The 23,445-nt window shown below is 42.6% G+C and overlaps 1 protein-coding gene across 1 annotated transcript in view; it reads left to right on the top strand.

Moving 5' to 3' along the window:
- Positions 1–23,445, top strand: part of T265_08362 (hypothetical protein) — a gene marked incomplete at both ends in the record, with an annotated part of 76,500 nt that overhangs the window by 37,097 nt on the left and 15,958 nt on the right. The window contains 3 exons of the mRNA XM_009174138.1: positions 2,963–3,250; positions 15,883–16,188; positions 19,847–20,320. Of these exons, the coding sequence (XP_009172402.1) occupies positions 2,963–3,250; positions 15,883–16,188; positions 19,847–20,320 (1,068 nt within the window). The remainder of the gene's footprint in view (positions 1–2,962; positions 3,251–15,882; positions 16,189–19,846; positions 20,321–23,445) is intronic.

The raw sequence follows: 23,445 nt of genomic DNA on the forward strand, positions 1-23,445 counted from the left end.
TGGTTGGTGGCTTATGTGCTTTTTTATCGAATTGTGCAGCCTGAAACAGTAGTTATATTCACAGGAATCCTAATGAGAATCGGGATGTTGTCATTCCCGTAGCATACTGAAGGTGCTTTTCCCAAGGAACCACTTAAATGCTTTTGTGATACTGTCATCGCCGTATGTAAGAATAGCGATTATGGCCTTTATACACAGGGGGCAGATTCCTACCATTTATTTGTACCATCCTAAGCGGCTTTCACGTGAGTATGCCAGTCCCTCCTTTCTAGCTCATAAGGAAATATGATATCTCTTGAAGGAAAACTTTATGAGTGAAGCAGAAGAAATTTCGGTTCACAGTATTTCACATAGTTCACATCCATTAGTGAGGACAAAACGAGCATCAGATTGCATCTTTATTGATCCAAATTTTCAAATTGTTGGTGTAAATCAAACCAGGCGATTGTGATAGCAGGCGGCTGATAAATAAAAGAAATAACCGTGAGGCATGCCCTGAAACTTATGGGACCCTACCAGACAGTGAATTCAGGGTCGACCATTTTTATCATGCTGCGAAGTAGCCAAGCGTTTATGACAGGATAGATGAACATCACAATGACAGCGCCACAAGGTCAATCACTAGCAAACCATCGTTTCGACCTCTTCATTACCCGGTTCCGCTTCTAGCCAAAGGTCAGAGCAAGTCGGCGCAAAACAGCAATTTATAATGCAATACACTTGATTTCGTTTTGGTAAACAGTCTGTGGCAGAGCAAAATATTGCCAGCTAGATATTTTCAGCAACTTACCCTTGCTCTTCACACTAGGATGGCTGTGCTTCTGTGAAAAGGATGGTAGCATCAATTAGTCGGGCGGTAATTGATCCAGCTAATATCAGAACGTGCAATCCAGAAAACAGACGGTCTTGACTAAAAAGCAACGATTTTATCGAATACGGGCCACAGTGAAGCCTTGAACTCACACGCTACACTTTAGTCTTACGTGAGAATAAGTAAGGTACGGCAGAAGCCTTTTGATGAAACAGATAAGTGGAAAAATAAGGGAATCTAGTGGAAGAGATGCGGACTAAAGGCATTAGCCGAAATTGTCGCGAACATTGCTCAAGGACAAAATGTCTTTTGGACATGTTGACATGCACAAAGTCTTGATATGGTAGGATGACGGACAAAATTGTTCGGGTTCTAGTTTGTGCCTCGTAGACATAACCGTATTGAAAGACGTAACTTCTGCCAGATGCCGTACAGAGACTAGCCGGACAAAATGGTTTCAAGATACCTGTCAGCGTTCTACAGGAGGCTGCCTGTAAAACAGTCGCCTCTTTTAACACGCGGATTAGTGTTCCGGCTGACAGTACACCAACATTAAAGATGACGTAGGTTACCAAAAGCCTGTCTTCCGTTTTGTATTCCAGAACTTCATCGGAACTAATTTTACTTGACAACATGCCACTTCCCCCATTCATTTACCTACTCCGCCTGACTATGCGTGATTTAGTTGGCTGGCTTTTAGTAAATTCACCAAAGTTCATACTTCGTCGTCTGCCTACAAAGCTTTGCTCAACAAGTTGTGCGACGGTTGACACAACGTTCTACACGTGTATTCTCACGTGTCAACAGCCTCTGAGGCGGTATGCCTAATACCCAAAACTCGGGAACGGTGCCTACTTAAGAGCCCCAAGCAGGCTGAAACCGGTCGTGGAATGCCAAAGAATTTTATGCAAACTCTTGAGGAGATCTAGACCTTGATCTATAGACTCCGCAGAAGAGTTCCTGTTGAGCTCTTCTCATGCATCCATGATTTTTCCCTTCGCCTTAAGAATATGGTTCCAGTTGTCTCTATACTTGTCTTCGTACTTTTGTCGGTCTGGTTTGGTTTGGTTTTTATCTGTAGCAGTGTTAAGGACATACCAACACTTCAACAGCTTTGTCAATTGATCTCCTTGGTTATAACCACTGGACTAACTCGTAGTCTTGCGGAAACCTGGAGAGGATGGTTTCTGCGTACCTAGAAGCAGTAATCGACCGCAACCATCCAGTCGGCATCCATGATAGGAATGATGGCCTTCACTAAAAGGCATCTTCACTTGTCAGTGTTGTATCATGCTGATGTTTGGGCGGTCCAGATGGCACATTCACCGCAGTTCACGTCCCTTTATTCATGCCTTCATTGGATGCGATCTTCTCCTCGCTTGAGTGCATGTGCCGTCTAGTCGGCAGAAGCACCCGAAAATTCAGAGAAAGGGACCCTTTGAGATTTAAGATACCCCTTAGATACTCTTTGCCACACTGTCCTGTAGATTCCGCACAGACTTCGTAGTTTTCCGGAAAATCTACTCACAGGAAGTGATCAAAAAATTGCTCACAATGGTTTTGCATCAAGCAGATTTTGTTACAATTGTAATTCCGGCGCCATTCCGGTGCGTACAAATTATTTATTCAGTTATCTTCTGCCAGAATATTCCATTTGCCGTCTGTTAACTGGCTGAAATGAAATGTTGTTCTAGCTGCGATTGGAAATGCAGTTTTTGTAGTTCTGGTGAGTCGCTCATGTTGCAAATGCAGCTCAAGCGCATTTATCAATCTATGGTGGATGTATGAACCTCTGTAATAACTAAGATCCTTCCAGTAAGCAACATGAAATTAAGGAGGATGGATGCCTTGCGTGATGTTGACGAACGTGTGAACTTTGAAGTTTGGACGGGAGAGGGCTGCTGTAGACTCTTACCAACAGAGGTCATCCTGACCGAAACGAGCAAGGACACTTGACCAGTCCGAGCCATCAGATAGGCAAATAAACAGTTTCATGCGTGGCTTTCATGACTAACATATTGATATTGTTGGAACAGCTATCCCGTCGTCCAAAAAATCAAGAAATTTATGAAGATTACCCCGAGCGCACATTTACAAAGCAATGAATCACAGATTAACTACGTATACTATTTTTTTAATTCTTCCCCTCAGGCATCTTCACCCGATGAAAAAGCTCTTGTTGAAGGTGCTGCCCAAAACGGAGTTGTATTCGTTGGCGTGGAGCCCGTTGAAGATTCAATTTCGACCAAACGGTACAAAATTGAGTACAGGAATGGTGGCTCAACAAACGACAATGCTGCTGAGCAGAAATGCTACCTGGTCGACGCCGTTCTGGAGTTTACTTCGGAACGGAAACGAATGACTGTAATGGTTCGTTATCCGGACGGTACCTATCACATACACAGCAAAGGTGCCGAAAGTACGATGCTCACACCTGAGGTGAGTACGAAAGTCTTATTTTTTCAGTGAATTAAATCTCCTTGGTAGTAACCTCGTTTAGTTGGTCGCTGGAATTTTTCTGCATACACAAGGTATTCTTCTTCAGTCAGGCATTCTGTGTAACTCAGAAACCGCATCCCTGATGCAGCTCAACAGGCCACTTGTTGTGAGTTCATGAACGGTTGTGCAACTTTGTACCCACCCCCTGGCTTCCTGCTCTGCCCACAACGGTATATCAAAATGCACGGTAGCTTCAGACAGCGCTGTCATGGAGACAAAAGAAGATTATTGCAACTGTATTTAAAGAGTAATCACCAAATGTTCCGCAAGGTCGTGCTAGAATCCCCGTGAGAGGGCGAGATGCTTCGCGCTGAAGATGCTCTATCCTGATTGGCTGGCATTCTGACCAATCAGGCATGCCTTCTTTTAGTCGGTAGCCCGCACGAGACACGTCCGCCCAACTGACGTGCTGTTCGGTTTTTAGGGGTGACTGGTCTCCGGACACCAGTGGAACTAAATATAGCGAAAAATTCTGCAACATAATTATTGCCAGACCCATTTATTCTCAAGATATATTCAATCAACTCCTCTCTGGTTCGTAATCCACTGAACCGATTATTCTAGCTGACAGGTCAGAATGAAATAATCGATTTCGAACGTTCATGACTAGCTCAGCACGAACCTTGGGGTGACTTGACAAGCGCTGAATAATAAACTACCAGAAATTCAGCTACTTCAGCACAGCCGAAATATTTGGATTGAAATTATCACCCGCTCCATGGTTACTGTTTAACCCGAGAGGTGTTTCTGAAGGAACAAATGCATGTGCAACCTAACCTGGTGTTGACGGGAGACGCGAATGAACTCCAGTACAATCTGTCGTTTGTACTATTCCTCAGTCAAATCTGCTGCACAATTTGGAGCAACATTCGAGCTATCACAATGAACGAAGGTTACTGATAAGTTTGCTAAAACTCTGGAAATCCGCCGCTGGTTTTTGCCGCCCTCGAGGAGCCTTGAGGAGTGCAAAACTGTCTAACAGTTTTCAGTCAACTTTTGAGTAGTCTGTTCCATCAACAAACACATCTCCCTCACTTCATTCAAACCAGTGAATTCATCCTTTGTTCATGCATAATTTTTTTTCAATTTTCCACGCATAAAGTCGTCAAAACGCCGAATACCATTGAGATGAATTTAGAAGAAGTCTTTGACTTCGCTTCTGAAATTCACTCACTGCGAGAAATGCTTCGAATCTTTAGGAATTCTCTGAAGCGATTTCCTGCACAACTGAAGACCTAAAGGGTAACAAAAAAACACTTTAAACTCGGCATGGTGATAATGATAGCCCCAAGTGCGTCCTAGCTAAATCCCTCGTTTCTATCATTAGAATGTGAAACGGAGATCACCTGCTGTTTTGGTTGGAACACCATTCTAGGAGGAAAAGAATTTTTCTCAAAGCGATACCACTCTTGGACAACTGAAGGTATCAAAAACGAGAGATGCGGCTGAGATCTACCTGAGCTCTGAGCTAAGAGCACTTTAGTTTTCAAAAGTATTCATTTGCACATGCATTCGGGTTCAAAGTGAGATTGATGGGAAGTTGGGGAGTATACTTGCCTGGTGACCCCCAAAAGCGAGAAGCTAAGTGCTTTTATGATTTTGCCAGCAGTGTCATGGCAGGTGATCCGTTTTTGTTCTTTCTTGGTGCTGTTTGATGAGAACATAAAATTCCGCCCTCCTCAGTGGTTCTTATTAGGCTAAAATCGTGCTGGAAGGCTTATTAGGAAAGGTCCATACAGGGTATGACGAACGTGATTCTGGTTTGATCCTCCTTTTACGAAACATATCAACATCGATCCGGGTTTAATAATTGCGGGATACAACATTAAATCATAGGACTAAGACGCTATGAGTAGTATTTCACGCGAAGTAATAACGGTTTTGGATATGGGAGGGTCATAGAAGTCATTTCGAACACTCTTTTCTTCTACCTGCTCCGTTTTTCTGCAATATTACCGAGAAGAGCACTCAACTTGGACAAAATGTGTATCGTTCGCAATAGATTGTAGAGGGCTAAATAAAACAACCGAACATAGTCCGTTGATCAGTGGCCTACATTCTGGATAGTCCAAACCCGTCTAAGGGACTTTTGATATCCGATCAGACACGTGGTCGACAAAGTGCTAGTACGACCCCGGTGGTTTCCTTGATTATCTTGGCTACCCAAATGTGTGGGATGATGATGGACCCGGGTAGCTCATGTGATAACACCGCGGACTGGCCCCTCATGAGTGTTCTCAAATTGACTGCTGACTCCTGCCACGAAATACTGGACGTGTTGGTTCATCGATATGTTGATGATTGAACTCATTTCTTGACCGTGATATTGTTTTTGTCATTCGCAACTCCAGTTTTTTGTCAATGATCTCGGCTGGATCTGGGTAGTTATCCAAACGCTTTTACAAATTGGTAGGGTCATATAAGGCCTTCATCTCAGACTGGCATACTCGACTTCATTTGTCATTGTGAAGTGTGGATGGTTAGTTAGAACATGAAATAACCAGGATGACTGGGTGATTGAAGCAAGCATACTTCAAAGGTGTCAGCTCACGTATGAACGCCTCTGTCTTAGGCGTACACATCATAGGGCTAATACTTCAGCAGCCCCCCTCATCCAAACGTAAGCCTTCCAGCTATGGAAGATGATTAGTCACATCTGGATGCTCATTGTATGCATATCAGAAATGAAACTGAGCTACATTAGACCGTTTATGACACGCCCTAGTAAAGCGCATAGGATTGGATGTAGAACACGTTTTGGGACTAGTTGTCAGCTTGTGATTTTGAACGTGGTTCACAACATGCATTGATTCAGGGTAACCAATGTCGCACACATTCATTGCTAGCTAAGTACAGAACTGAAGGTAAATCAATCCAAAAAAAACAGTATGTTGGAGACTCCCTCAACAAGTATGGCGTAGCAGAATGAGCTGCTTTGTCTCATTTTCTGCCTACGTTTTGCATAGACTCATTGGAAATTGACGCGCGGTATAGTATTCAAAAGTATGAGAACGAGACTAATGTTGGTAGATCATGTTCTACACTAACGGGTACCTACTTATTCCAACAAATTCACAGATCGTGTAACACGTAACGGCTTAATCCGTTCAGGTGCATGAAGACAGCTCGATTGTCTCTGAACTGTTGTCACCCCAACTAGTTTCAACTACTTTCCGCTATGTCAACTTAAATGCACAGTTTTCAGCCTCACAAGATAAATTTCCTCCCTGATATTATCGATTTGGTCATCCAAAACTCTATGATTCCTACCGCCCTACAAAATAGGTGGGTGAGGGGAGAGAGGGGGGGGGGGGGGGGGGGGGGGTTCTGTCAGAGACTTCATTCTGTACATGAAACGGATTAATGCCGGAAGGTCGAGAAGTGCTAAATAGCTGTTTCGTCCTTGTTAAGAATCATCAGCAGCGTATACCTCGTGAAACTCAAGTATGTTCGAACCCGCCGTGAACGGGTGATTAGCAGAATAAATCTGCTGTGGAGGGTCCCAGTTTTCCAACATAAACTAGCCTTACTTACAGGATTTTAGATCTCGCTTGAGCCAAATACTGCTTTCAGCATGTTGCTGAAAAGAATTTTAATATTACCATGTAATCTAGTCAGTCCTTATCGCCCTCGGGTAGCATCCAATTTAGCTTCTTGGTGGGTTTTAAGTCGAAGGACGTAGGAAAGCCTGAATGCGACTTCAGTGTCGTCTCTATTCAAACGAGATCACTTGCCTACCTTCAGGTTTAAGAAGCAACACCGTGTACAGCTATGCGCAAACTATGCATGCATCGCTTGCCTTCTGTCCTCCGGGGGCATTTTTAAAGACCAACAACCCGTTTATCTATCTATCTATCTATCTATCTATCTATCTATCTATCTATCTATCTATCTATCTATCTATCTATCTATCTATCTATCTATCTATCTATCTATCTATCTATCTATCTATCTATCTATCTATCTATCTATCTATCTATCTATCTATCTATCTATCTATCTATCTATCTATCTATCTATCTATCTATCTATCTATCTATCTATCTATCTATCTATCTATCTATCTATCTATCTATCTATCTATCTATCTATCTATCTATCTATCTATCTATCTATCTATCTTCCTATCTATCTATCTATCTATCTATCTATCTATCTATCTATCTATCTATCTATCTATCTATCTATCTATCTATCTATCTATTATCTATCTATCTATCTATCTATCTGCTTACCTATCTAGTTTACCTGTGTACATCGTAAACTCATTTGGGTAGGACTGTTTGGAAATGAGTGTGTCTGAACAACGCTTTTCTTGGCTTCAAACAGAGAGCACAGGGAATCCAGGTTTTTTTAATCCCACTGGCTCTAGTAATAGCCAAAAATATAATCAACAATTAACGTACAAACCTTTCGACGCCTAAAAGTGTTTAGTGATAAATTATGCATGCACACATAGAATTCGGTTCCAATTAAACATACCTCTTTATGTTGGCACATCCTAAATCTATTTAAATGCAGAAACGTATGTGAGGCGAGCGTGTTAAAATACGTAGCTGAGTTATTACCGTGGCTGGCGATACAGCTTCGTGAGCTAGGAAGTACGATCGTTCATAGAAGCATGAATGTTTCCTAGTGTCCAGCTGCTGACAAAATTCTCACTCCCCCCCCCCAATGGACGCTGATATTTAAGTCTGATCTAGTTTCACTCAACCAACCAAAGCAGTACCCATGAAAGTGAGTTTCACTTGGAAATAGGCTGCGTTACCACTGATACCCGGTACTATTAGACACTCCGTAGAATTATAAAAATATCGGATTTTTTCCCATTCAGGCGTTATCGTAGTGTAGACATCTGAAGCTTCAAAATTATTCTACTTCCAGTGAGCCGTACTCACATGCACACAAACACACACACACGGGATGCATCAACCCAGATACTAATCAGCTGATAGGAAAGAGGACTTTAAAAGACACTTTACTGTCATAAATTTCAGATCAGCACAGGCAAATGAGATGTCGCATAACGCACCGCAAACAAAGCAAGAGTCTGCCGTTGATATGTTAGAAGAAATTCAATCTCCTGCCGAGAGAATGCTTCATAGATCACCTCATCAGAGATACACTTGGATCGGTCAGTATCTCCACTTCTCCAGTTTTGTGCCGGTGCTCTACGAAAGGGACATTATACGATAGGACAGTAAGTGTGTCCACAAAGACAGCACCTAAACCTTTGTCAGACTGTGGTATTAATAGCTAGCACATGGTTTTTAGTCGAATGGTTTTCTTTGTTTTGATGAAGTTGACTAGCTTCTTGTTCAGTCATTACGCATAGGTAAAAATTTCCGAGTCACGCTCGTCAAGATAATCCAATCGCCTTGAAAAATGTGCAATCGGCTAATAGCTCACACTTTGAAGGATATTTCCGAGATCACAGATTTAGAGGGCGTTTCAAGATTCTTATGAAAAGCTCGCAAGGTTAAACATTGCAACGTTGTTTACAAATACGCCTTTCTGTGGAGTTGTGGAATTCACATGTGCTTTTGTACACATTGCCAACACCAACCGTGTAATAGCAGCAACCAAACTGAAACCAAACACAGAGGATGTCACTTCCGACTTTCAAGGTCAAAGTTACGAGCACATGTATGGTATGCCCATAGGAAGCTTGTTCCTATCCTAGCTGATGTGATCAGGTTTCATATGCGCTTGGATAACTCATTGGATGGGCACGATTCTACAAGACACATAAGTGATATATTGATGGGCACGAGATCAATGGAAGAAATAACAGAGCTGTTCTAGGTTTTGAGCGGCACTCACTCAAAAATCAAACTAACAGTCAAGTACAATGCGAATGACACGGTTCGCTTTCTTGATATCCAAATGACCTGACAAGAAGATAGAACACTTCCTAAATCAGTTCACAGAAAGCACTGACGTCATGCGCTGATGTTGGTAGTGATGATGGTGACGATGATGATGATGATGTCGATGATGATGATGATGTCGATGATGATGATGATGTCGATGATGATGATGATGTCGATGATGATGATGATGTCGATGATGATGATGATGTCGATGATGATGATGATGATGACAGTTGAACCGGTCAGCATCTCCCATTCTCCAGTTTTGTGCCAACGTGTTACAAACAGGGTCTAGTCATGGCACTATATTAAAGGACGAGAAACATTTACATGCAAGATTCTGTCGACGGCGAATTTAAATATTTGGAGGGAATGGTTCACTCAAATGCACCATCACAAGAATTTGCTTAGAAAAGCCATGGCTGGCCCAAATAATGTGCAAATCCGTTCAGTCCGTACAGAAGAGGCTTCCCAGAATTTATAGTTGAAGTGCAGTTAAGCATCAATATTCTGTCACACTGGAGAATGTCTATGGATTTCAAAGTGATCTCCCAAAGCAGCTACTTCTGGTGCATGCTGAAAAAACCTTCGGTTTCGAACAACGAAGCAGTCTAGGATATGTGTTCTCTCTCTCTCTTGAGTTCAACTGAGAGAACTTTGGATGTTAATGCTGACGATTACACACAGCGACTTCCTTAAGTAGGGTCCCTATATCCAATTACTCAGTAACCTGTGTAATTCAAGCTCCCTCTCTATTTATACTTTTTCAAATGGGACATCTAAATGGATGTCAACATGACACCTACAATCAAATTGCTCAATCGACTTGATTACTCTTTGTGCTTTGCCTGATGAATCGACTCAGACTGGCAGCGATGGAATATACAACAGTGCTTTTAATGAGCTCACATACCTCTCTCCAGCCGCATTGGGTTTGGCTTAGTACTCGTTTTTTTCTGACAGGTTCACCCACACAGAAACACCAGAGATTACTCTAAAACGAAGATCACTTTCCCAACCAATGTAATACTGAAAAACTCTGGAACAGGCTTATACGATGTTCTGCTACCAATCGCAAAACTGACCAACCACTGATGCACTTCATTCTAGGTGTTGCTGTGTCTCGCAAAACTATATGCCTCTGAACTGCACAAAGATGTCGCGGTTGTCCCCCACTTAAGGCAACAAAAAAGATGATGTTATCAACAGCCATTTACACACCCTGGGCTACCAACATTCATGTTGATCACAGAAGATACGAGCTTGGCTTGATGCATATGCGTTGATTTTTTCCGATGCTTTAAGCGAAGTTGACTAGGCCAAATGATAGAAGCTTGCGATCTGTGGTGTTTATTCAACCTATCACTCATCCAGTGAAGGCACGTTCGTTGCTTCTGTGGGCATGAAGGTACCAATCACCTAAAGAAAGCATATAAACTACTCTTTCAAACCCCAAAAGCGGAACCGTGCACAAGTCTTCCTCAAGCCGAAATAAATTTTTATTCCTCGTGATCGTTGTCTTCCATTACCCCTTGAAAAGTCAGCGTGATTCTCAGATTCTGTCAGTTGTGTCCAAATGCATCCATTGGTCTGGATTACTTATTTTACCCTTAAGAAATGTGAATCTACACATAAGTTAGGCTAGGGCATGCTATAGACTCTGGTTACACCCATTATAAATCAGCAGTGCTGTGTAGTTGGATCTTTCAATGAGGTAGACAGCGGTTCACCTGGAGCTATTTGAAACAATCGCCTTTTGAAATTAATCATCGACCTCAATCATTCGACCATCTTGTTCGGCTCAAATTCTTCGTAATGTCCGTTCTGGCCGAACACGTACAAACATCAGATAGCAAATCGTTTGCTTCCTCATCTGATCTGATGTGAATGAAGTTGAGTTATTTCATGCGGGTGACCAGAGCGATAAGCCAGTAACTTTATCAGTGACACACGCACTCAGCTAAAAACAGTTTGATTCGAAGTGTATCGATTGAAGATGTGTTGACTGTGTGTAGAATCGAACAGATCGTTTGAACTTTCTGTTCGTGCTAATTAATGCGGGCATACGCTTAGAACTTGCGTCTGTTGCTGCGCCGTTTCGGACGAGCACCTTGAGTTACAGTAAGGCAGTGTTAGTGACTTAAACAATCAACTTTGTTAGGAAAACTCTTTTTGTGCACACATGGTTTTTTGATGGATGTTATTTCAGGCTATACAGCAGCAACGTAAACTTCTGAAGATTTAGCAAATGATTTGACCGGGCGTCGCCGCACCAGATACTCAAAAATCCGAAGGGATATTTTGTCTGTCTTCAGGAGGGATATTAATTTCCTCCGGCCTTGTGCTAGGGCCAATAGTGATAAACTACCGATTTACTTGAAGGGCAAGTTTTTGAACTTGGGCCACCCCGATTGATTCAATATAACGTTCACTCGGTGGTGAAGAACCGCCCTCAAAAGGGACCAGCCCTCAAGCTACAGTCCTTCCTGTGACCTTAAAAGTATCTTGCTGATCACCTCAACGCATATCATTACTACTTAAATATCGACTATATATGAATACGAATAAGCGACGCTGTCATCATAATTTCAACCTAAAATTGTTTGGCCCCTTTTAAAATGGCCTGAAACTCACCCATGGTTAATGAGCCGCCCACTGTTTTTGTTTCTCGACAAAAAGAATGTGATCCGAAGACGCATCTTATGGGAATGTGGAGCAAACCCAGGATTTTTGTGTGTGCCCTAGCCCATCTTATTTTTGGACGTCATGATGCTGTGAAAGCACTGCTTGTATGCTTAAGGTAGGAAATTATTGCGCTTCTGTGATCTAAAAACATTCCGCTACACTCATTTGGAAACAAATTTAGTTTTGCGAGAGACTCAACTGGAACCTAGCTGAATCTATCGTTTGTGATGTTTCGAGGTGTGTTTCAGTTGCCTGGAAACATCATAAACAAGAGATTTAACTAAGTTCCAGGTGAATCTCTCGCAAAACCAAATTTGTTTTCATATGAGTGTGGTTTGCTAATTTCGTGCAGTTTGGTTTCAAGTAGACCATGAGGTTGACAGAAACTCGGGGAGTGCGCTTACCTGACGAGCCCTGAAAAGGGCAAAGCTGGTCGTGGGCTGTCGAAGAATTATGAGCAACCTCATGAGTAGTGCATTACGAATAAACAATTTGCAACCTTGTATAGACGTAACACACTACTCATAAGTTTGCTGAAGACTCTTAGGCAGCCCACGACTGGTTTCGTTCTTCTTGGAGTTTTTTGCCATAAACTGGGTTCCAGGTGAGTCTCCCGTCTAAGCCAAATCGGGATACAAATGAGTGAATTTCGCCAATTCTGTTACCCTCTTTTTTGAAGTTTCTTACCTGATGGTACTGTAAACCATGTTTGTTAAATTTCTCGCACCGTCACCTAAATTTTTAATCTCTGGCAAATTTTTAGATGACGAATGTGATCCATGTGCAAAGCGGAATATAACTGTTAAAAAAATAAATGAAATACCGAAATTCTCAATTCTCGGGCAATTGTCAGCATGTTTTTTTAACTAACCCAAAGACAGTCTGCTCAACGGAATAACTGACAATATCAGAGTCCTCCTGAGACATAACCTCCTATAGAAAAGGCTTTGACAATATGTTTGACTTTTCTCTGTGTTCTATCCGGTACTTCTAAAGACGAAGTTATCCAAAGTACTAACTGTATTTGGAAGAATATGCCACGACTGATCATCGGATGATCCAATATCGCATTTTAACTCAAACCGATTCGTGTAAAGGCGGTATTGTTGAATCCTCATACCAGGGAGCCTTAGCTGAAATACAGTGGGGAACCCAAGTTCACAATAGAGCTAACGGGTACAACCAGATTACCTCATTTGCAAACCAGAGTTATCACAAACTAAGGAGCAGTATATCTTGTCAGGAAAACGGACATCTGAAGTTCCATCAGAACAAACACATGAACTTTGCACACGCATAATTCTTCTTTCAACGCTCTTGTCTTGAGCATTTGGTTTGTAATGAACACCACCATTACATGCACATGTTTGCATGTAAATCACAGGATGTCCTAAACCTGAAGAAACGTTCATTTGCTCTCTGAGCGTGCACTTATTTCACCACGGCTCATTCTTGCTCATCTTTTTCATAAATAGCCCTCAGAGGTGAGCGTTCACTTATACTTTAGGTAGTGCTTCATTTGTAAGATGCTCCCCCATCACCAACCCCGTAAACTTAAACTTTCGGTATTCCACTGCACTGCACTACGTAACATAATCACTGTCACAAATGCTACGAACTAACACACTTTCAGAACAACCGTTCATGGTTGAATGACGAACAAACACTAGAGACAATGTTTCACGCATTTGATTTTTGTGAGCTTTTATGAAGCGCATGAGTGTGGCTCACAAGTTGCACAGCGTTGGTAATTCGCATGAACCCGCGCACTCCTTCGGACACAATTCCCTCACCAACCTGTGACTGTCAAGTTTTCTTTTTGTCGCACCCTTTGGCGATCGATGAGCACATCCGCTATAAACGCATAGGGTGCAATGTATTGTGAATTTTCTGTCACTGGCCAGTGAGGACGATGCAGTGTGGGTTCATATTTTTCATCCATCCGTATACCCGGTGACCCAGAATTGTTTGTTAAAAACAGTCATTTTTTTGACGTCTTCCCCCACCTGTGTAGTCACTCGCTCCAAAGTTGTGAAAAAGCGTATTCACCAAAGTTTCATTCAAAACCAGATGTGCTACAAGGTGCTACAAAGTAATCTGATAGTAATAATAACGTATTGTTAGTATAATAGAAGATTATCCAGTCGATCAATCAAGTAGGACGAAATCATACCATAAGGCAAGAACGAGATGACCTAGTCACAACGTAGGAGCAGGACTGTCGAGTTGACGGCGCCAAACGAACAGAGAAGGCACAAAGAACTGAGATCACAACGCACATCTGATTCCAAGCTGACCAGCCAAATCACTCGAATCCTTGAGGATATTAGCTACTATTTAGAAACTATATAATCACAGGCAGAAGAGGAGGAATGTACTCACTCAACCACGCACTGACGATATCAACTTTGTTGGTGATGAAACGTTCGCAAAGCGACTGCCAAGCTCAGTGAAGAGACCAAAAATCGAGTAATATGATGACGCTGGACAGATCGCATTCGAACATTATGTTGGTGAAGTCCGGTTCAACCTCACTGTATCGGGAATTCACAAAAGGTCTGTGTCTTTATTATTTGAAGGCACTTGCAGAAACCTCTTTCGCCTGCAAAGTCGCTTTGGGTGACTTCTACACTGTTTCAAATGTTCGGTAAGATTGGCGGTTTTTTGCATGTGTTTCATCGCCAATCAAGCTGACACCCTCAGTGACTTAATGGGAAGCGAAGTGAAGCGGTCTTTTCAGTGGGCATGTGCTGAGTTGTGTTTGTTCCAAGTTTATGCACACTTCTATGCACTTCTATGCACTGTGACTGGTTTTTAGGTCAGCAGTTTATTGGTTGGAATGTTTGGTCGTGATCTGATTGGTCGATGTACCCACTGAACTCGAACCCTCCGAACCGCACCTATAAAGCCTAGTGTATTACTCCCGCGGTAGATTCTGTTTCCTGATCTGTTTGCATGATGGATCAAGTCAGTAGATCATTTCTTCTTACGGTAATATTTTAGAACATTTCCGTTCATTGCAGTTCATCCGACAGATAATGTCGTTTTGGTTGGCTGTCACAGCTGTCTGTATCACAGCGAAACTGAGAGACATAAAAGAAAACACAACAACCACTTTAGAAATCTCAGTGGACAGAGCTCGAAGAAAAAAAAACTAATTGGGCAACATCATCAACCATAAACACATAGACAAGAAGGCTTCTCAAAATGAAGGACGTGTATGAATTAACAGTAGGATTATTTCAACTGCATGGGCTTGAAAGCTGAGTGCCGCCTTGTGAAGACTGATTCCAGTTAGTTGCATTAAATTTTTGGATCATCAAACCTTCCAATTTTTATCGCGTCATCTTTTTCAAAAATTGTAGATTAACCGTATCAGCATACCTGTCATCTAATTCGTCAATTTCATCTCCCTTGTGGTGTGAGCTTGTTGGGCCCACCCAGGTTGCCAATCAGAAAAACAGATCCCAGGCGGTGACCGTTAATTCAAAGCTCTTAAATAAACAAAAAACCAAGTCTATGATTTAAGATTTCAGGATATGAGAGAATTTTATATTTGAATAACTTGAATGCATTCTTTCTGGGTCGTGTGGGAATTTAAACCCCCGCTGAAAGATATACGTTGCATGATTTATAGGAGGCAGTCTTACTATCCATATAGAACTGTTCAACCGTAACACAGTTTCGTGGCCCAGGTGCCTTGCTACGCGAAGAAATCACGAGTTACGAGATGCCATATGGCTGCCCAAACAGGAGCATTCGAGACACTGTGGTCAGTTTTGAACCACGGACTTCCCGGTCAATGAGTCCACGCCTTCACCACTGAGCTATCTCGAGCTGTATCATCCATATAATTTGACGAATTTCCAATCCAAACGAACTGCTCCGCTGTGGATATCTTTTCATTCCGACTCATACATAAACCACCTTTTACGATGTCATGCAATTTCCCGAGCCGCCAGACAAGACGATAAGAGAGGTAATATTTCATCCCGTTGCCTAATCATTTTTCAGAACTGTCCAGCAACTTCAGGAGGTCTACGCACGCAGGCCATAAAATATGTGACGGATTTTGCAGTGGAGGGTTACAGAACGTTGGTCTTTTCCAGTCGACAGTTGGAAGAGGCGGAGTATAGAACACTTTTGACCGACTTGCACAAAGCATCGGGATTAGTTGGCAGTGAACGGGCCACAGCGATGCAAAATGCCTATGCTGCAATCGAGACCAACCTTTCCCCCAAATTCGTCACAGCCGTGGAGGATCAACTGCAACCTGGCGTCAAAGAATGTTTGAAAAACTTACGTGAGGCCGGAATACAAGTAAGTTCACAAGGCCCTATGGGAAATCCGTCGGTTTATTCAGCCGCCCGTACAGAGTCTTTATTTACATTCTCAGTGAACGCCGAAAAGCATCTGTACAGTTTCGGCCATTGGTATTGTGGGAGCAATGGTTGATACTACGGAAAAGCATTGTATCCCTGGTCTAACACGCCAAGAGAACCAAATTTCCTGCGTCTCCTTGTAGATGTTCAAGAGCGCATTTGCTTGCGGTGAAGCATGTTGGAAAGGCGGTACAGACGGAACTTATCCAAGTCTCACAACAAAATCTCAATTACACTTAGAATCCAGTGTGCACAGCTTCAAGCGGTTCAAATTTAACGTCTCCGAGACTGACTAAATTTCTGGACAGCACATGAAATAAGGAGTTCTCCTCCGATGAACACTACTCAGTAGACTAAGTTAGGAGTGGGAAGGCTCCATTAGGAGGAGTCGACAAACGTCTTGCTGATAACTAAAGAAAACTCAAGTCAAATATTCATTTTTTTACCTCATTAGAAGTCAGTTTGGTTTTCACAGGAGACTCAGCTGAATCTCTCGTTTATGATATGCTTCCACTGAATGTGCTGCACAAGGGCTCCCTCAGGTTTCAGTTGGTACGATATTCGAGATATCGTAGTATATTTTCATAGAGGAGACTACTCACAAGGTTGCTGAGAACTCTTCGACATCCCGGGGACTGCGCCTACCTGATGAGCTCCAGGAAGGGCAAAACGGGTCGTGGGCTGTCGAATAGTTTTCAGCAAACTTGTGAGTAATCAGTTTCTTTTGTGTATGGCATTATATTATTATGTTATTCTCTGTATAACCCATTCTGTTTAAAACAATTTTATTGTTGTGGACGATAAACATAAGATATTAATAAGGTCTTTTTTCGCCAAATCTTGCTAATCAAATCAGGTACTCTACAACTGTCTGTGGTCCTCATATCGGTATAAGGATACCTGTCACCAAACTTGGTGACACGAAGCCTAGAAAGGCATTCGGGTAGAGAAATTATCGCACTCAATATTTGCTTGCGTGATTTCGGACTGCGTAAACTGATCTATAAAAGTGGCTTCAGAAAGCGACAGGTAAAAAGATCTGTGGTCATGTCTATTTTTGGTAATTTAACTCTTAATTTACAAACAGCAGCAGCTTCATATTAGTTCGAAAAAATCTCTGATGCCTTTTTGGCTAAAATGGATAATCCTTACTGTACTTTTAGGGGCAACAGACATCTCACTTCTTATGATATGATCGTCCAGATTTGGACCACTCATCTGGGTTACCAACAAGATAGGCGTGAGTAATAAGGCAAAAATACCCGTTGACCAGAAAAGCTGGTCTAACTACCAGCAAACTCAGACCGCCTTGGTGCACACAATGGCTCGATGCAAGACATACAGGTCATAATGCCACACTTTCATGCAGAAGACCAAACTATTCAGCTCATTGGACAGTCTCAGAAATGAAAATGGAGGTGATTTGTACAGCTAAACTTAGATCGTGAAGATTCTGGAAATGTGCGAAAGAGCTTGTGCGGTTGAGACAACCAGGGTGAATTCACAGTCTGCATTTTCTGTCTCCTTGTTTGTCGTTGTCTTCGGGATTCTGACGTCGTTTCGTGTTCGTCACATCGCCTGACTGCACTTCAACGCTTGAGGCCGTGTCACACCAAAATAGCAAACGTTAGCCACCAGCAACAGTGAGGGGTCAAAATCGTGCTGTTTTGACCACCTGAAAATTGATTAAACCAGGACACTTACGCTGCTAAACCTAGCCAATAGGCTTTCGAAGAACAAGTCACATTTCGGTCATAGATGAACAGAGCCGATGCCTATATAGGTCTCAATAAATGACAGACCACCAGAGACATGGAAGGGGGGAAATTTGGGGAGGCGAAGTTCAACAAGATGCATAATTCGTCGGGTTAATCCAGGTTCTTCCACTCACTTCGGTTGCTAAGCTAGCCTTGATGTTTAGATAATTAAGCATCCACGCTTGAACGTGCAATTCGCATTCGCAATGAACCACTCATATGCACTTTATGGACAGTAATGAATACTAGTAAAATACACTCAGTTGCAAACCAATTGGGTTTTGCGGGAGACACAGCTGGAATCCAGCTGATGTTTTGTGATGTAATGAATCCTGTTTGGAATCACTAGCGCCAAACTCCATAGGGTTTCCAGTCCACAAGCTTCACGAGATTGGTTGTAAATTGTATTGCACAGAGGGTAGAAAGTTTCGTAACAGAGTTTGATGTTTTTTCACCTGAGCAAATCGCCCAATTTATTAAGAAGAATCTATTGTCTGTGTTGCCAAAACCGTCAACGCATCAGAACCAATTGCAGACCGAAGAAAATTCCAGGATTAAAATGCATTTTCAAGAGAGATTTCGTCCTTTAAGAGGAAGCCAACCTATGCTGAAGAACAGAGAAGCGCTGTACAGATATTGTCTTTTTTGGTAATCATCATCTATGCTCCCCTCACGAAACTCCCGTAGGAAGCATCGAACCTGCAATTTTCAGGCTGGTAGTTTGAACACGACCTTTCAGCCGCAAGCGGCTGATTAATCGACACATACGGGATATAGCGTCAGTCATCCTTCAGTCACAGAATCCACATTTCCTGGTCACATGTCAACTGACCCCTCAGGTGACTACTACTAGACAGGAGGTCACAGGTTTGCAACTCGCCGGAGTTCCGTGAGATGTGTACTGCTGATGATTTCAAATAAGAGTGAAACGGTTGTACGGTGCTTCTGGGCTCTTCAACATAGATTCGCTTCACGGACGGGATGGGATATCTGTTGAAAATTGCCAGGGTTCTTCAACCTAACGACAATAAAAAAGCATCCCCTTGTAGAATAATATAGATGAGCATGAGTAGTTTTTTCCCAGTGATGTCTAATGAAGTAAAAACAGTAAATAGTGAGCGACCAGGTTTTCTTTGGATATCTCCCGTTCATAAAGCTCAGTCGGAAATGTACGCGGCTAAAAACTGACTCCAGCTAACTCTCAAATTCATGGCTTTTCTTATTTATACTGTGACAGATTTCTCAACATCAGCTATGTTTCCATAATTGCCTGGGCCGGTATCTGAAGCCATGTGGCTCCTTAGTTTCATACTCATTGACCGCTAGTCAATTCTTTTCCTCGGATTCGTAGAAACCATCACATTTGCTCGTTTGGTGTAAGGCTTCATTCTTGCGAGGAAACCATAACAATTTTTCCTGTTCACTCGGTGATCCGAGAATGATTTTCACATGGATTTAGGCCCACCAACATGCGACTAAGAATTGAAAAGTTATCACATCCATTTTGAGATTCAGCTTCACTGTGTCTAGGCACCCTGTGCACACACCAGCTACGGACTGCCAGATACCAGCGATACAATACAGTGAGTTCAGTGGGACACGTAACTGTCGATCTCCTCGTACTGATTTCTTTCCTAATGTAACTCTTCCCTTTCCACCACACTTGGAAATTATGGACAGGTTTGATGCAGATTATGTTAAAATCAGACCATCCATCTACATTTCTTGACCTGAAGTTCATTCAGCTAGAACTCACCTCTGAGCTTTTTAGAATACAGACTAGTTCTTCATTGTTTCCGAATACCTTTCGTCGTAATTCCGTTGTTGCATTATTCCCAGGTCTGGATCTTAACAGGGGACAAGGAAGAGACGGCCATCACAGTGAGTCAGGCTGCAGGACACTTCACCCAACAGATGAGTTTGCTACGTCTAACACACTGTCCCGACTTTGAAACAGCCGCCTGCATGGTATTTGAACAGCTAGAAGGTTTGCAGTCACGTACGGATGAACGCCGACTCAGTCGTGGGAAGGCGCTGACTAGCCACACGGAAAAGTTTTATCCCCAGATAACTGCCACAGCTGAGGAAGTAGACGATGCTCTGTATGCAGTCGCTGAAGAAGTCCTTAGTAGTGAAGGTGAAAACGCTTCAAAAATCAATCGCATTAAAAATCTACAAAGAAAGATGTTATCGCTAACTCGAACAAAAATTACCTCAAGAACGCACCGGAGAAAACACCGTCGAAGACCAGGTTGTGGAGGAGAACCGATTGGTTTGGTGATTGATGGGAAAACACTTAGTTTCATGCTCCAAGTAAGTTCGGTCCCAGATTTTTGGTCTTCAAAAACGGGTCCCCCTAAAAGAATTATTTCAAATCTAAGAATTCCTCAACAAAGTATTCCGTGGCTTGACAACAAATACCTTATGTTTCCCTTAAAAAACAACCAGGATGGAAAATGTGCGCACCTGGTCTTCTCAAACTCTGATAATAATTAAACTTCGAGCTTCTGTGGCGCTCACTGACTGGGAATTCCTGATAGGCGGAGCAGTCGATCGATGCAAACAGCACATTTACTGAGTCGACGTTCGAGCCATCGGGCAACACAGTTATTGTTCAGACATGAACATGTCCAGCTGTTCAGACTTGAAAATCCAGGTACATCCAGCGTGCGCTGGTGGCGTAGTGCTAACACGTTTGCATCCCACGTCAGATGTCCGGAGTTGAGACCCCAGCATGGCCAAGGATATGCACTGCTGATGAGCTCAAATAGGGGCGAAATTCCAGTTCACTACTTCTCAGTTTGGTGTGAACTCACCAGAATAATCGCGCCAGAACAGGAGGACAACTGTGCAGACTAGATTGACCTGAATTTCAATTACCCATATATAACAAGCATCAACATAAACCCAATTGTCTGGTTTTGCAGTCATTCAACTGCTGTTACTGTCAGTGTCACGATACATTCCAGCAGATTCACTCAACTTTCGTGGATGCTCGCAAAATGTAGTATCACTCCGATGCCTAGCTGCACGCTACCTGAAGAAAGCGAGAGGGCCGGGATACTGTCAGCTTGGCCAGGCCTTGAAAAGAGCAACGGAGGTACAGAATTGGGGTTCGGACTGTGGACCTTCGGTTCATAATTCGTATTCAAGTCAGTTATGCAGTAATTCGCCTGTTGAAAGCCCTCTAATGCATAGCATACAGTGCAGCTGGGGTTCACAAACTCTATTGATAAGGAGCGCTTTGTTTCCACGGATTTTCACAGATATTCGCTTCCGGTGACTGTAGAACATAATCTATTGTAAAATCGTGGACTACTCTGGAGAAAATAGTTATACCAGTGGTGAAAAGCGTTTTGTCAAAAGTTGGTGCAAGCTTGTCATGACGGCGTAAAGCAGGCCGACAAAGTGAGTCACACATAAAAGTACCCGTACTTGCGTTCCCTGCTACACAGATGAGCGTGAGGACGTTGTTTAGAAGAGGTCAACGAAAGATATCAATGTACGTGGTCTGTCCCAACTCTTGGCGGGACTCCGTAAATATTAAACGTCTATTCCGATACATTACGCGTTCGACACAGCATTCGTACCTGTTAGGTTGATGTGAAACTAGCAGACAGCGAGGGAGTTGGAAGTCACGGTTCATTCACTAAGACCACCTGCATTGCTGATCAGGTTGGTTATTCATCCGTGTACAGAAACAGTACCACGTAACAAACGAGTACAAACGTTTGGTTTGAAGACCTCACCAGGCTAACCTTCGTGAGTCTGCAGTGCCGCGGCGAGAGTTCGAAAAAACTCGCTGACTTATATAATCCATTTTGCACAATAATCCACTTTCAAAAGTTACCACAGTTATTCTACTTTCGATAGGAAAAACGCCCAAAACCGCCTCTTAATTTGGAGGGAAGTCCAGAGGCTACTTGCTGTTCTGAACAGCTCCAACACACCCTCGAGGTTCGCGAAATACACTCATTTGCACTGTGATCTGGTTTTCACGAAAAACTCCACTGGATCACAGCTGAATCTATGATTTATGATATCCTTCAATTGAAGATGCCACACAAAGACCATCTCACTTTTCAGTTGCTACGATGTTCGAGTTAGCTCACTGCATTTATTGAACGAAACTACCTACAGTGTCGAATAGTTTTGAGTTTTGAGTATTTTCTTTTAAAAAATTATGCTTAAGGTTGTTTGCTCCATTATCCGGTCACCTCTGGAAGTTTTTACTCTGTTTCACTTTTCAGGGAAAAATCAATTCACAATAAAGAAGTGAATAAGAACGTACGGACCCACAGAATAGTTGTTGCACTAATAAGTTAAGGACAGGTTGTGTTGCGCCGTCAAAACTGTTGGTCATGAAAACTTCTGAAGTTCACTGCTGCCATCACAGACTAAACTAGTGGATCTGTATGAATCTACAAGGTACGATGCTTCGTAGATCTCATCGCTCGTTGACCTGAAAAGGTGCTATCATAATGGCCTTTATCTACTGGTCAGCACCCACTAATCAGTGTTTGGCCAAGGCGACTTTTGGGGGTAAACAAAGATCATCAAACAGGCGCATAGCTGTAGTTGAATTTGAAGTACTTTGTGAATCCAGTTTGTAGTACATTTTAGTTCTGATTGCAAATCATCGTCAGTAGTGGATTGACGCAACACTGTGAAACTGGTTATGAATCCATAGTATTCAGATGGGTGCCCATTTGGGATTCACCTGATAAACGTAATATATGAGATCCCACTGGGGTTCTCCCTGAACACCAAATTAGAAAATGCCAAAGGGAAAGGTGAAGGGGAAATCTCAACTGAATCTCAGCACACCAAATTCACATACACTCAAAAAATGAATTAATCTAGTTCTAACTAGTAACTGAACCAACCAGCCCACCAGTAGCAACGTAACAAACAGTTGTGCGTTCCAACGCCCCAAGCCGTTTGACTCAACAATAGCAGCAACGACCACACCAAACCGCTAGATATGCCTGAAATAGACAACTTTTGACATAACACGACGGAAGAGAATTGGTAGTGATCACATCACATCCGTGTACTTGATCTAAGTATGCAAGAAATTTTTAGCTATTTGCGGAGACTAGAAAGTACGGGTGTACCGGTACATCGGAACATGCTCATTCCACATTAAGTCATCAGTGTACTTGTCCAGTTAATGCACTTAAAACCACCAGAGAGTGTGAGCCAAATAAAAACTGGTGCAATTACGGTGTATGGCGCGATATGGTGGTGAACCCCCTGCAAATTTAAAAACGCTTGCCTTTTGATGTATGAGTAGTTAGTGTATGTCAACACCATTTGCGCTATTGGCCAGAGAGCAAATTTAGACCCAGGCTGCTCACCCAAATTTCCGAAGGACCCACAAAGTTACGGGTACTCTGGGAATATCAAATTGAATGTTACCGATCAAGGTATGCGTC

Source organism: Opisthorchis viverrini (assembly GCF_000715545.1).
Source record: "Opisthorchis viverrini unplaced genomic scaffold opera_v5_212, whole genome shotgun sequence".
In the NCBI taxonomy this organism is placed as follows: domain Eukaryota; kingdom Metazoa; phylum Platyhelminthes; class Trematoda; order Opisthorchiida; family Opisthorchiidae; genus Opisthorchis; species Opisthorchis viverrini.